At 42.8% G+C, this 12,803-nt stretch overlaps 1 protein-coding gene across 2 annotated transcripts in view; it reads right to left on the bottom strand.

Annotated features, from left to right (window-relative positions):
* The window catches only part of LOC137256015 (corticotropin-releasing factor receptor 2-like), a 90,299-nt gene that overhangs the window by 10,821 nt on the left and 66,675 nt on the right, over window positions 1-12,803 (bottom strand). For both annotated transcript variants that reach the window (XM_067793670.1, XM_067793669.1), the window contains exons 5-10: window positions 9,020-9,150; window positions 7,173-7,270; window positions 6,424-6,550; window positions 3,924-4,080; window positions 3,285-3,415; window positions 360-445 (exon numbers count right to left, since the gene is read on the bottom strand). In XM_067793670.1, the coding sequence (XP_067649771.1) occupies window positions 360-445; window positions 3,285-3,415; window positions 3,924-4,080; window positions 6,424-6,550; window positions 7,173-7,270; window positions 9,020-9,150 (730 nt within the window). The remainder of the gene's footprint in view (window positions 1-359; window positions 446-3,284; window positions 3,416-3,923; window positions 4,081-6,423; window positions 6,551-7,172; window positions 7,271-9,019; window positions 9,151-12,803) is intronic.

Here is a 12,803-nt window from a genome sequence, read left to right as displayed (position 1 = left end):
TGTTATGTTTGAGTAGCATAAGCTTTGTTCGTATGGTTTTACACGTGTAAGGCAAATGGTTGATACTGGCTACTGGTTGTTACCGGGTAGTGCATGGGAGCGTGCGTGAGGTACTCACCTCGATATACATATTACATACTCAGTCATAGGGCCGGGGAAGTAGCCGTGTGGTTTGGGCGTGCGAAGACCCGGGTTCGATTTCCCACATGGGTACAATTTGTGAAGGCTATTTTTGGTGACCCCGCAGTGATATTGCAGCAATACTTACTCAATCACCATAGAAACTTAGTATTATAAGCGACTTAAACATGGGAAGAAGTAATGAGGGGGTCCAGTTGATTTGAGAGAGGTGTCCTTACCGTATCCTAACAGTTTCTATCGTGTTGTTAGCCCGGAGCTTCGTGATGAGAATACGGATGATATTGACGAGGAACGCACAGTTAATCTGAAAGAAAGAAAGAACCTGCAATGACGATCAGGGTGAGTGAGTTTAGTTTTATGCCGCACTCGGCAATATTCCAGCTATAAGGCGGCGGTGTGTAAATAATCGAGTCTGGACCAGAAAACGCGGTGATCAACAACATGACCATCGATATACGCAACCGGGAACTGATGACGTGTCAACCAAATCAGCGAGTCTGACCAGTCGATCCCGTCAGTCGTCTCTTACGAGAAGCATAGTCGCGTTTTGTGGCGAGTATGGGTTGACGACGACCAGGAGAGGACACAGTAAACATTACTGTGAACAATTGTATTCAAGGCCAGATCTGCTTAACGTTACGTCTGTAGCAGGTGCTTGTACAGATGGCATTTATATGCGCTTGTATCATGCTCATTGTATCGCCCACTGGTTTGGCTGTATCTCGATAGAAGCTGGGTTAGAATATCGCTAGTTTCTCGTAGTATCGATCGTATGTATTTGGTCGGGTGCTTAATGTGTGTGGATATCGGATTCCCTGACTGTGTTTTAAGTAAGCGATGAGGCTGGAATATTGCTGAAGCGGCGAAAACGGACATCGAGAAAGATATTTAGTCATATCTCGATTGCATATAACGGGGCGAGAGGGATACTGCAGTGAGGCTCATGATTATCACACACCCCAATGCCCTCACTCACACAGCAAAACGCCACTCATTGACAGAAATACATAAATTATATACTGAACAACAAAAGAAACAACTCGGGATTTTTGCCAAGTTTTTAAGCATACATGAACGCGTACGTTTATGACATTCGATTTTTTTTTCGAAAAACGCCTTTGTTGTTCTATTGAGCATTTACTTTTTTACGCCTTCATCCGCCGACAGCATCGAAAGCTACTGAAGCATTAAACACACGTTGGTTATGCTTGTTTTGTGAGAGGTAAACTAACCCTTAGTCTCTGAATATATAACATTTTGATAGTAACAAATAAACCCTTTAATTGAAAGAGAACCCCAGCCAGATGGGAAACCTTGAAGCCGCGGGAATCTAGACTTCATTTAAGGCTCTAGCAGTATGGTGGGCTGTAGGGAAAATAATTTGGTTCACGGACTGCGAGAGAGACTAAGGGACTGGGTACTGGTTTCTGCCCAAACGCATAGCTTTGCTCTTCTGTCTCCAATAACAGCACAAATCACAAACGTGGCATGCAGTCTTCATCACATCTCGCGCTCTAATCTCCCTGTACAATAAAATCTATACAGCCGGAGACTTGACTCTTTCCCTTTAATTGGCCACAGTAACAGGAAGTAGACAGCGCACCAAGATTAATGGAATGACCCGTTATAACCAGTCCAGAAATCAGACTGGAGACTTGTAGTCATCCCGCGGTAATGGAGGCCAAGACGCGATGGGGGTCACTCCAATAGTGGAGAATGTGACATCTCTACGGTATGCGAAGTACTGGGGCGTGGGACGAAAGGGAAGGTGGTCAAAGGGTCTCTCGTGTAAGGGCGTAGATGGTCACTACTTAGTTCCTGGGTAGATCGAATTGGGGCGTAGATGGTCCCTACTTAGTTCCTGGGTAGATCGAATAGGGGCGTAGATGGTCACTACTTATTTCCTGGGTAGGGCGAATAGGGGCGTAGATGGTCACTACTTAGTTCCTGGGTAGGGCGAATAGGCGCGTAGATGGTCCCTACTTAGTTCCTGGGTAGGGCGAATAGGGGCGTAGATGGTCACTACTTAGTTCCTGGGTAGATCGAATAGGGGCGTAGATGGTCACTACTTAGTTCCTGGGTAGATCGAATAGGGGCGTAGATGGTCACTACTTAGTTCCTGGGTAGGGCGAATAGGCGCGTAGATGGTCCCTACTTAGTTCCTGGGTAGATCGAATAGGGGCGTAGATGGTCACTACTTAGTTCCTGGGTAGGGCGAATAGGGGCGTAGATGGTCACTACTTAGTTCCTGGGTAGGGCGAATAGGCGCGTAGATGGTCACTACTTAGTTCCTGGGTAGATCGAATAGGGGCGTAGATGGTCACTACTTAGTTCCTGGGTAGATCGAATAGGGGCGTAGATGGTCACTACTTAGTTCCTGGGTAGGGCGAGTAGGGGCGTAGATGGTCACTACTTAGTTCCTGGGTAGGGCGAGTAGGGGCGTAGATGGTCACTACTTAGTTCCTGGGTAGGGCGAATAGGGGCGTAGATGGTCACTGCTTAGTTCCTGGGTAAATCGAATAGGGGCGTAGATGGTTTTACGCACTACAAGGGTCGCTAGAATAGTGACGTACATGGTGTGTACTTACTTCAAGTGTTACTGGAATAGGGGCGTACATAGTCAGTACTTCTAACAGGGGCGTAAGTACTTACTCAAGGATCGATAGAATAGGGTCGCAGAAGGTAAGTACTTACTACAGGACCAATGGAAGAGGTGCGTATGTTGTCATCACTTTCAACAGGGTCACTAGAATTGGGACGTAAACAATCGGTGCTGACTTCAAGGGTCATTAGAAAAGGGTGTAGATGGTCTGTAATTACAACAAGGTCTCTAGAATAGGGGCGTAGATGTGTGTACTTACTACAAGGGGCATAGGTGGTCTGTACTTACAACAAAGGTAACTAGAACAGGGGCGTAGATGACATGTTCTTCATACAAGATCACTGGGAGATGGGCGTAGATGGCGAGCACTTACAACTGTGTCAATAGGATAGGGTGTAGATGGAGAAAAACGTATTACAAGGGTCACTAAGATAGGGGCGTGATGGTCTATACTCACTACAAGGGTCACTAAGATAGGGGTGTTATGGTCTATACTCACTACAAGGGTCACTAAGATAGGGGCGTGATGGTCTATACTCACTACAAGGGTCACTAAGATCGGGGCGTAGATGATGAAGATGAGCGTGGACTGGTTGTGGTTGTCCCAACAGCTGTCCTGGTTGTAGAAGTGCATCAACAACGCCCACAGCAGAGTGATCACACCTGGAATACCTGTACATGGAAAACGGGCACACGTATATCATGGATCTACATATATGTCTCATACAAAAATAATATATTGCCTTTGTGCCATATACATATTTTATATAGCTCTTATATACTTCCGCTTTGTCTTGCATACATTGTGTCAACCATATAAATTTCTGTATACATAGTGTTTATATCTTTTACCTACGCCTTATACACAAACGTTGTATAGGTCGTGTATAATAATGCTGTATAAACTATCGAAGCCACTGCGATAAGTTCGATTACGTGAGAGCTGCGCAGCTTACCTAGTTGCATAAGTCATCCCGGCCTTTGACGTATAAAAGCGTAAAGGTGACCTCCGTGTTGGAGACGGACACCCAGTTGCATTAGTCAATCCGGCCTTTGACGTAGAAAAGCGTAAAGGGGTCCAAGACGGACATCTAGTTCTATTACTCACCCCATCCTATGACGTAGAAAAGCGTAAAGGGGTCCTCCGTGCTGAAGACGGACACCCAGTTCTATTACTCACCCCATCCTATGACGTAGAACAGCGTAAAGGGGGCCTCCGTGCTGAAGACGGACACAGCCAGCCTGTTGTGCAGAAACAAGCCCTCCACAAACATCCAAAAGAAGTTGGACACGATGGTGTATTTTCTCAATGCGGTAAGCGTCTTACAGAGCCAGTCCTGCAACGTGTGTAACACTCAAGATGTATTCACGTAAAACTGTAACATTCAGTAACATATCGTGTGACAGTGCACGGAGTCGAATACACTGAACCTCTGCCTTATCCAGTCACCGAATCCACAATGTGATAGTAGCACCAAGGCGATCCTTACTCCCGTACTTTAATACAGACAGTTTGCGACAGTTGTAGTGCTACGGTCGCCTGTAATATTGTAATATACAATATATCAATGTGATATACAAAAATGTATAATTATAACATCCAACAATTACATATCGTGCAACAGTGCAATGATGAAACATGTGTATAATAGCAAAAACACCCCACGTAAAATCCTACTGTTAATCCTAGATAGTCCGTAACATAGTGAACCACCACTGTTCACGCATGGTTAACATTCCGTGAAACCATGTCTATAAGTGAGTGTCATGTTACACCGCTTTTAGCAATGTTCCAACTTCATCACGCCGGGGGACACCAAAACTGGGTTTTACACATTACACATTTGCGGGGAATCGAACCTGGCGTGAAGATCGATCGCTCTGACCGCTGGGTTCCCCACCGCCCTATACAAAACAAAGGACCCGTGAAAGTCCGAGTTGGAATATTGGCCGTTAGTAACACTTGCTTGTCGTAAGAGGCGACTAACGGGACCAGGAGGTCAGACTCGCTCACTTTGTTGAAACGTGTCATCAGTTCCCAAATGTCCAGACTCGATTATTTACAGACCGCCGCCATATAGCTGGAATACAGCTGTGTGCAGTGTAAAACTGAACTCACTCACCATGACGCAAAGTGTAACTGTACGTATCATTCGAGTTCTGTATCACTCCACTTTATGAAAACAACGCATGTGGATGAGGCATAACGCCGATTTAGCAATGCACAAACAAACAAACAAACAAACAAACAAACTCCCATGTCGGGAATCAAACCTAGTTCTTCGGACTACACATCGCTTCAGTACGTTCTTGTGAAAGTTATGAGGTACTAATTACTACATCCCCTCCCTGATAACTCACGTACAGAGCTGAACACATGTTTGAGAGAAAGCGCGAATGTTTTGGTTGTTTCAAACTGGGTTCTGTCTTCGTGTGATGTTTTTTTACGTTTATATAAACATTGGTACGTGTTGAACGCTTTTTTTCTGGCATGAGATTTTATCTAGACGTTTTCGTGGGGTTTTTTCGTCAGTTATTCACACTTCGCCAGGGACTGCTTTCCCTTATCTGACTGCGATTTGTAACGGAAGAATTGGATATTTTCACACTATCTGCTCCAAGTAAGCTCCAGTTTTTCAAATTGGTTTGACAAGATTTAGATTTTAACGGGTGAAAAAAAACCATATTGAATTATTTCAAAAACGTATCGAGGGGATGACAATGATGTTGACTTCCGATTACCATGTGATTTCCAGGGACGACGGTAACGCGATCAACTGCAACAGCACCAAGCGACATCGATACTGCGCTCACACACTGTTGACATTTCCCCAACTCTAGATAGATTGTATTGTGTAAATAAAAATGTAAAAATCACATCCTTCACCAGAAGGAATTTCCTTTAACTCTGAAGCAGTAAAGTTTGAAAAAAGTTAGTTTTTTTCGTTTTTAGCAAAAAATCTTAATCTGAAGGTGTGTGTTTTAGATGTATTTTTTCAGCTGGAAATACAAGGGCCAGTAGTCCTACAACAGTTCTATCCAAATTGTATATTAGACATGCAAGGCAAAATGTCTTTACTGGTCAGAGCTATCTCGCTCAGACTAAAGACCAAATAAAACTATTTTGTCAAGATGTTAGTTGAAATATCTTTGTTAAAAAGTAATATTAATTAAATGACGTGATGTGGAACTTTTTAAATGATGATGAGTGCATGAATGTTTCGAATCTTGCAGTGAAATGGATAATTCATCAAATATTGCTATGGACGCAGATAGTTATTTTTACCTAGCGAGGTTTTGTCATATTGTTTTAAATGGCAAAATTGCGTTTTTGCATAACCATGTTTTCTCATATATAGTGGTATTATTAAATAGTTTCTAAAACCGGGGTTTTGTTTTTGCTATAAGCATCGTAAATATGTTTCACCCCAAAATGAGTTTTTTTGCCATATTTTTGCTATAAGCGACGTAAGTACCAATTTTCATTTTTTCTTATTGCAATAATCGGCCTAAATGCCTATTCTCCTGAAACGTGTGTCACATTGCTATAAGCGGCGGAGGTACTCAGTTCCCCAGAACGAGGTTTTGTCATGCAGTTAGGAACGCTGGGACACAGCGTGTAAGTTATGTCCCTTGACCCGCCATCTTGAACTTTCTATGGAGCAAAAAAAAACACTTACGAAATCCCTGTATGACGTGTCCCTCTTGGAAATGTAAGGCTCCATCATGACAATGATGAGGATAAATCGGAATATGAAAGACATGACGAGATTCTTGTGGATTGAGATGCGACTACACTGTAGAGACCTGCAAAATAACAATAATACATTGAATACAGCTGAAAGCTACCTTCTCCAGAGAGAGATTATGGTTTTGATTTAATGTGAGAAGATATGTTTGCCCCTTACGCTGCTATTTAACAAAAGATGTACTACCATTTTTGTCAGTGGAGATTTATTTGCTTGCTGAGTACAGTTACATTACAGAAAGTTTAGAGTGAGTGAGTGAGTTTAGTTTTACGTCGCACTCAGCAATATTTCCAACTGCATGACGGCGGTCTGTAAATAATCGAGTCTGGACCAGACAATCCTGTGATCAACAGCATGTGCATCGATCTGCCCAACTGGGAACCGATGACATGTGTCAACCAAGTCAGGAAGCCTGACCACCTGATCCCGTTAGTCGCCTCTTACGACAAGCATGGGCAGCTGAAGAACAAGTCAAGCCTGGATCTTCACGGACAGTGGGGCGATGTAAAGTACGAGGAACATTAGCTTGTTTCAGGAAGCAAAGATTTACTACTTGACCACACGTGGCAATGACACTATGAACCTTTGCTCAGCTTTCAGTAGAGATTGTTGTGATTATAAATTAGCAGTGAGATTGTGACGTAAGATACGCCCCAGCCCTACATGACCGAGGTACTTACTTGAAGTAGGAGAAGATGAAGAGTGTGAGGATGAGGAAGGCAAGGGAGATAATACTAGCCACGAAGTAGATATCCCTCAGAATCTCCGCCAGTCGCACCTGCAACAAGTGAATGAGTGAGTATGATTTTACGCCGCTTGTAGCAATATTTCAGCAATATCTTAGCGGAGAATTCCAGAAACGGGCTTCACACACTGTGCTCAGGTTTTCAGCGTGATGAGCGGAAGCTCTAACCATTAGGCTACCCCTCCATCCGCACCTGCAAGTGTGTCAACTTAAATGACATCCTAAATTACACGAAAGCTAAAGCCTTCTATTAGGTGAAATACTAGAGAGGAATACAGACCAAGGGCCATAATCGGGGACAATCCGAGATTCAAGCCCGTGGATCCGGAGAAGGTCAAGGTAAGCTGCAAAGTCAGTGGCTTCAGATTAAGTGAGTGAGTGAGTGAACTTTTAGACACGTCGGCAAAAAGACTGGAAGAATAAAGCCTCAATGGGGAACGAACCAGTTTGCACCGAAAGGACGAGTCAGAATTTCTGGTTCTGGTTTTACTGAAAACCATGCACAAGTCTTAATTTAGGACGAACGGATAGTGGGATGGTCAGCTGTTTGTCCGTCACACCCTGGGTCTGGGATCGATTCCCTCCGTTCGTACAAGAAGTGAGGATCTTGACTAGTGTCCCGTAAAACTGCATGGAAATTGCTACAGTTACGGTAAAATGATAGCATATTACACACTCACTGACCCATAGGGGATAAACGTAATTGATACAGTTAGATTAATTAGACACTAGCATATGCTATTTTTAGACTATCCACCGCCCACCAACACTTCAAGGGAGATAATTCGGCTTATAAGGCGCCATTCGGTCACCAAATTTCGACCATTCCCAAATCTTTGTGATTATTCGTTCCCCAGGGGGTTTGATGTTATAATTATCTCTACACTAATTTCTAACCAGTGTGGCTGACAGTATCGGCATATCACCAAGGGCGCGTCTGCAGCTCTTCCACTAGGTCTTCTGGGGGTGCTGATCGTTACTGAGTGTAAAAGGACTGACAATTAAATTTATTATTCTCCCTTACAAATACTTCACGTGTATCCTATTACGTACTGGTTGTTCTTCACTGGATGTTTGTGCTTTTAAAAGGTCGGGGGGAACCTAAACGCTAATATCTGACCACGTCGGTTCCAGTTTTCGTGAGGGTAAAATTACCGACGCCACTCCATCTCGTTCTTCCAGTGTATTGAGTAGGGCGAAATAAACGATACTCTTGTGCTGTACCAAAACGTAAACATTTGCCGAGGATTGTCGATTTGTATCACCTTGAACGACTTTCTGAAAAGGCCGTTTAGTAAGATACGTATCGGTTCATCTTCAGGAAAATATTTGTCCTCCGTTGGAATGTTGCAGCCTGTTTCCTTCCATTTAAATCAACCTTTCTGTGGGTAGTTAGGTTGGTTGGTAAGCCGGTAGTTAGATTGTTGGGTGGGGAAGTGAGTGAGAAATGGGTGAGCGTGCGAGCGGGCAAGCGAGTGAGTGAGCGAGTGGGTGGGTGGGTAGTTGGGTTGGTGAGCGGATAGTTAACAGTTAGGCGGCTGGATGGGCGAGTGAGTGAGTTTAAAAAAACGCACCAGGCTACATTCCATCTATGTAATGACGGTATGGATTTGATATAATGTTGAACAGTACGAAATCATCAAATGCAAATCACCTGACCACTAAATTCCTTACGATAGGAGTAAATCCCCTTTGTATCTAAACTGCCACGGATCGATCGGTCAAGGTTTTTCTCTACATAATGTCGGACACCAACACAAAGAAATGTAAACATGAACTGACCACGTTGCCAATGACGGTGGTGTCGTCCTCTCTGCGCGTGGACTGCCACAGTTCGATACAACCACCATAGTCTGTCCAGTTACCCTTTTCCCAGGTTCCGTTCTCGGAGCACTTCCGGTGCGCAAGATGAACTGAAACAACAACAACAGAAACCGTATTAGTTGTCAAAAGAATTTAAATTTGTAAATTTGGCGTCTTGCGTATACAGTAAGGTGTGTGTGTGTGTGTGTGTGTGTGTGTGTGTGTGTGTGTGTGTGTGTGTGTGTGTGTGTGTGTGTGTGTGTGTGTGTGTGTGTGTGTGTGTGTGTGTGTGTGTACCATTGTGTGTGACACCACAGACCCGGGTTCAATTCCCATATGGGCTCAATCTATCCCCCGCCATGATATTGCTTGAATATTACTAAAAGCGGCGTAAAATTACACTCAAATCGAACCCGGGTCTTCGGCATGACGAACGAACACTGAATAATAATCTTGTTTTGTTCAAGGTTCTCTGTTTCCACAGCCAGATCATGTTCTGAATGGCGACTGATATTTCGTCGAATAAAATCGTTTACAGTAATTCGGCGTTTTATTCCGATTCAAAAACCTCAGTTTGCTAATACGCTTATATGCAATTCTATCTGCAGAGCAAGAACGCATCAAGAGTCTTTAATATTCTGTGAGACTTGTTGATCAACATGATACTCGAATAAGCCGCCCTATTCCACAGAACACAGGAATTAATATTCCTGATATGTTTGTCTTAAAGATATATTATATAACTATGTGACTGTTATCACAACACGTACATGCCGAGTCTGAAATTGATACTTCTGACACAATTCTCTTCAAACGAAATATAACTTTTTATTATAATATGAAATAAATAAATAAAAAAACAAAAACAAAAAACAAACAAAACAACAACAGCAACAAAAAACAAACAAAAAAAAACAACAAAAAAAAACAAACAAAAAAACCAAAAAAAACCCCAAAAAACAAAAAAAACCAAACAAACAAACAAACTACAGCTTCTGTTTTCCAAGAAATGTAGTTATTGGCTTGTTATTTAATATCAAAGTACCGCATAAAAATGACGCCTCTAACAAAATTGTCTTCAAACGAAAATTAATATAGCTACATTTTTGCGACGATAACTTAAAAATATGAAATAACTATGATACATGAAATTAATACATTTGATGCACCTTTTCTTCCGCGATATATTACTGCTGACTGTTGTTGCAACTGTGAAAAACTGATGTGGATTACCCCGTGGTAAGCATGAATGGGTGCAGGAATGTCTAAAAGGAGCAAATCATACAAGTATCAGGAAACGTATGCCATCTGAAACGCCCTCCAACTGTTCTTATTTGTTTAAACAAAGTAATAGATCGGATATGAAAAGTGTTCTGCCTTGGAATCTTTCAGCGTATCTTGATGTCCGTAAAAAAATACTTATATACCGTATTTTCTCCTCCCCTTAGTTTTTGAAGGATTTCCAGACCCAGTGCTCATTTTGAGACCCGGCGCTTATGAGAGGCCTGGCACTTATTAGAGACCCAGCGCTTATGAAAGATCCTGCGTTTATACTGTGCATGCATGCAGGGTGTAATTAATTGTTAGTGTACTTACCTCAAAGTTGGTGACGGGGAGCTGTAAGCAAGTGTGTCAGTTCACGATTTTCCTGAATAAAAGCTTTGAAGTTTACTTAACTGAAAAGCAATTCCTAGTATCTGTTTCTGGTCTCTTGAATTAAACAGGAAAATTCAGAACAATCATACACTGACACAATTGTTTATAACTCACCGTCGCTAATTTGAAGCCGAGATAATCTATAGCTCTTCTATAGTCTCCCTGCTTAGAGAACAGTTGCTTATTACTTAAACCGCGGCTTAACGCCCCTGAGCTTATTAGAAGGTCGTCGATTACTAGAGACACGGCGTTTTTAAGAGGAAATACGGCATGTGTCATCTCGGTTGATATGTGATATCTCGGGAATACACAGCCGTCGCTCAAACTGCGTCCGGGATGGTAGGGAGTGTGCCGTTACAGTGGCCCCATCAGATGATGCTCGATATAGCAATATAAACAGACATGTATACACTGAGACGGGCTTCGGTTCTTAATGAAACTCTCGGAATGAAAGCAGATGGAACATAACTGCCCGCCAGAAAGGGACCAGGGTAAATACTTCGTATTTATTCCAGTTCTTTTACCCATGAGGGTTAACAAGAGGGTATCATCCCTTCCTGGTACTGAACATTTCTGGCGCGGGTTTCGCCCCTAGTGAGAAGTGAGTTGTATCCCTTTAAATATTCTAGGAGGAAACGGGTCTTCCGTTTGAATATTCGTTTCAGGTTAGGTTCCCAGAACCGCTTGCTTGTCTCCCTTGAACGTGACAGAAAACCCTGAGTACCAAATGCTCGTCTCCCTGGGAATAATCCAGGGCAGCTTGGTTACAAGTACATCGTGCTTGTCTCCTTTGAATGTACCAGAGACCGTATAAGTTTCTGTATCTCACGCATGTCCCTTTTGAATGCGGTAGGCAGGATAGGATTCCAGACTCGATAATTTATAGACTGCCTCCATATAGCTGGAATGCGGCGTTGAACAACAAACCAAACAAAAACTTGAATATTCAAGACTTTCCCCATTACCTCAAACCTGTTTCTATCGAATATGCAAGTGCGATATGCAAGACGGAGCCCAGCTTACAAGCAGGTGACAAGCGTATATTCAAGAACCAGTTCTGTTTCCAAATTGCACGACCTTTAAATATGGCTTTACCGAACTGGACCAACTGTACGTTATTTGTCACCTGGTGAACTAAGGTCTCGCGAAGTGCCGTGACTTGCTTCCGGACCCTATCACTTTGTGAGTAGATGTGTGAAGCTCATTGGGGTATCAATGCAAATGTTTGCCTATCTGAGAGCATATAACGTGAATTTTAATATTAATTCACGAATTCCTATTACCAGTTATTATATTCAATGAACAGGAGTGCAATATTCCAACAACATTACGCCGGGCTCACCAGAAATGGGCCTCGTAGATTGTACCCGTGTGCGGAATAGATCCCGAATCTTCGCCGAGACGAGTGAACGCTTTACCTACTGGGCTACCCAACCGCCCCGATGAAAAGAAGATGTCACAGTTAAGTGTTTGAAGCTTTGATGTCAGTCCGACTCTAGTGTGTTGTGAGCCAATAAGATTTGTGATCCTCCCAGAGTTATCGCAGTTGTTCTCCTTTCAAGATGTCGACTTAAATTGCATCACAGACAATGGTAAACTGCGTGATTGACTCTTTGGAGACATAAGGCAACATCACCATATAATATTACCACAAATCCCTCCCTCTCCTACCCTCAACACGCAGTGAAATGTGTAGGAGGTGTATGACAGTTATTGACAAACCACATGACCGGAAGTTGTTTGTGGACAAGGGCATTGAGATCCTGAAGAACATCAGATGAGAGTGACTGACACGCGTGAAATCCCATCCCTGATCTCACTTTCAGATGAATAAAGCTTGCCGATTAATTTACTAGTTAACGGTGCTTTGAGGAAAGCTGTGCTTTAACTTGTCAATTGTGTATAACTAATTTTAGAAAACGTATCCGAGTGATTTACTGAGAACAAAGGCTTTTTTATACTGAATAAAACTGGATCCTTTCTGTGACATCTGGTGGTTAGTGGGCATTTTAAAAGTGGTACAAGTAGGTAGTTTGTGTTGATCTCTTACATTGAATACATATTGTGACGGGCAATGTATCTGTGTCACTGAAGCGATAGTGTGATG

Source organism: Haliotis asinina, chromosome 11 (genome assembly GCF_037392515.1).
Source record: "Haliotis asinina isolate JCU_RB_2024 chromosome 11, JCU_Hal_asi_v2, whole genome shotgun sequence".
Lineage (NCBI taxonomy): Eukaryota > Metazoa > Mollusca > Gastropoda > Lepetellida > Haliotidae > Haliotis > Haliotis asinina.
This window is presented reverse-complemented; position numbering and strand designations above follow the sequence as displayed.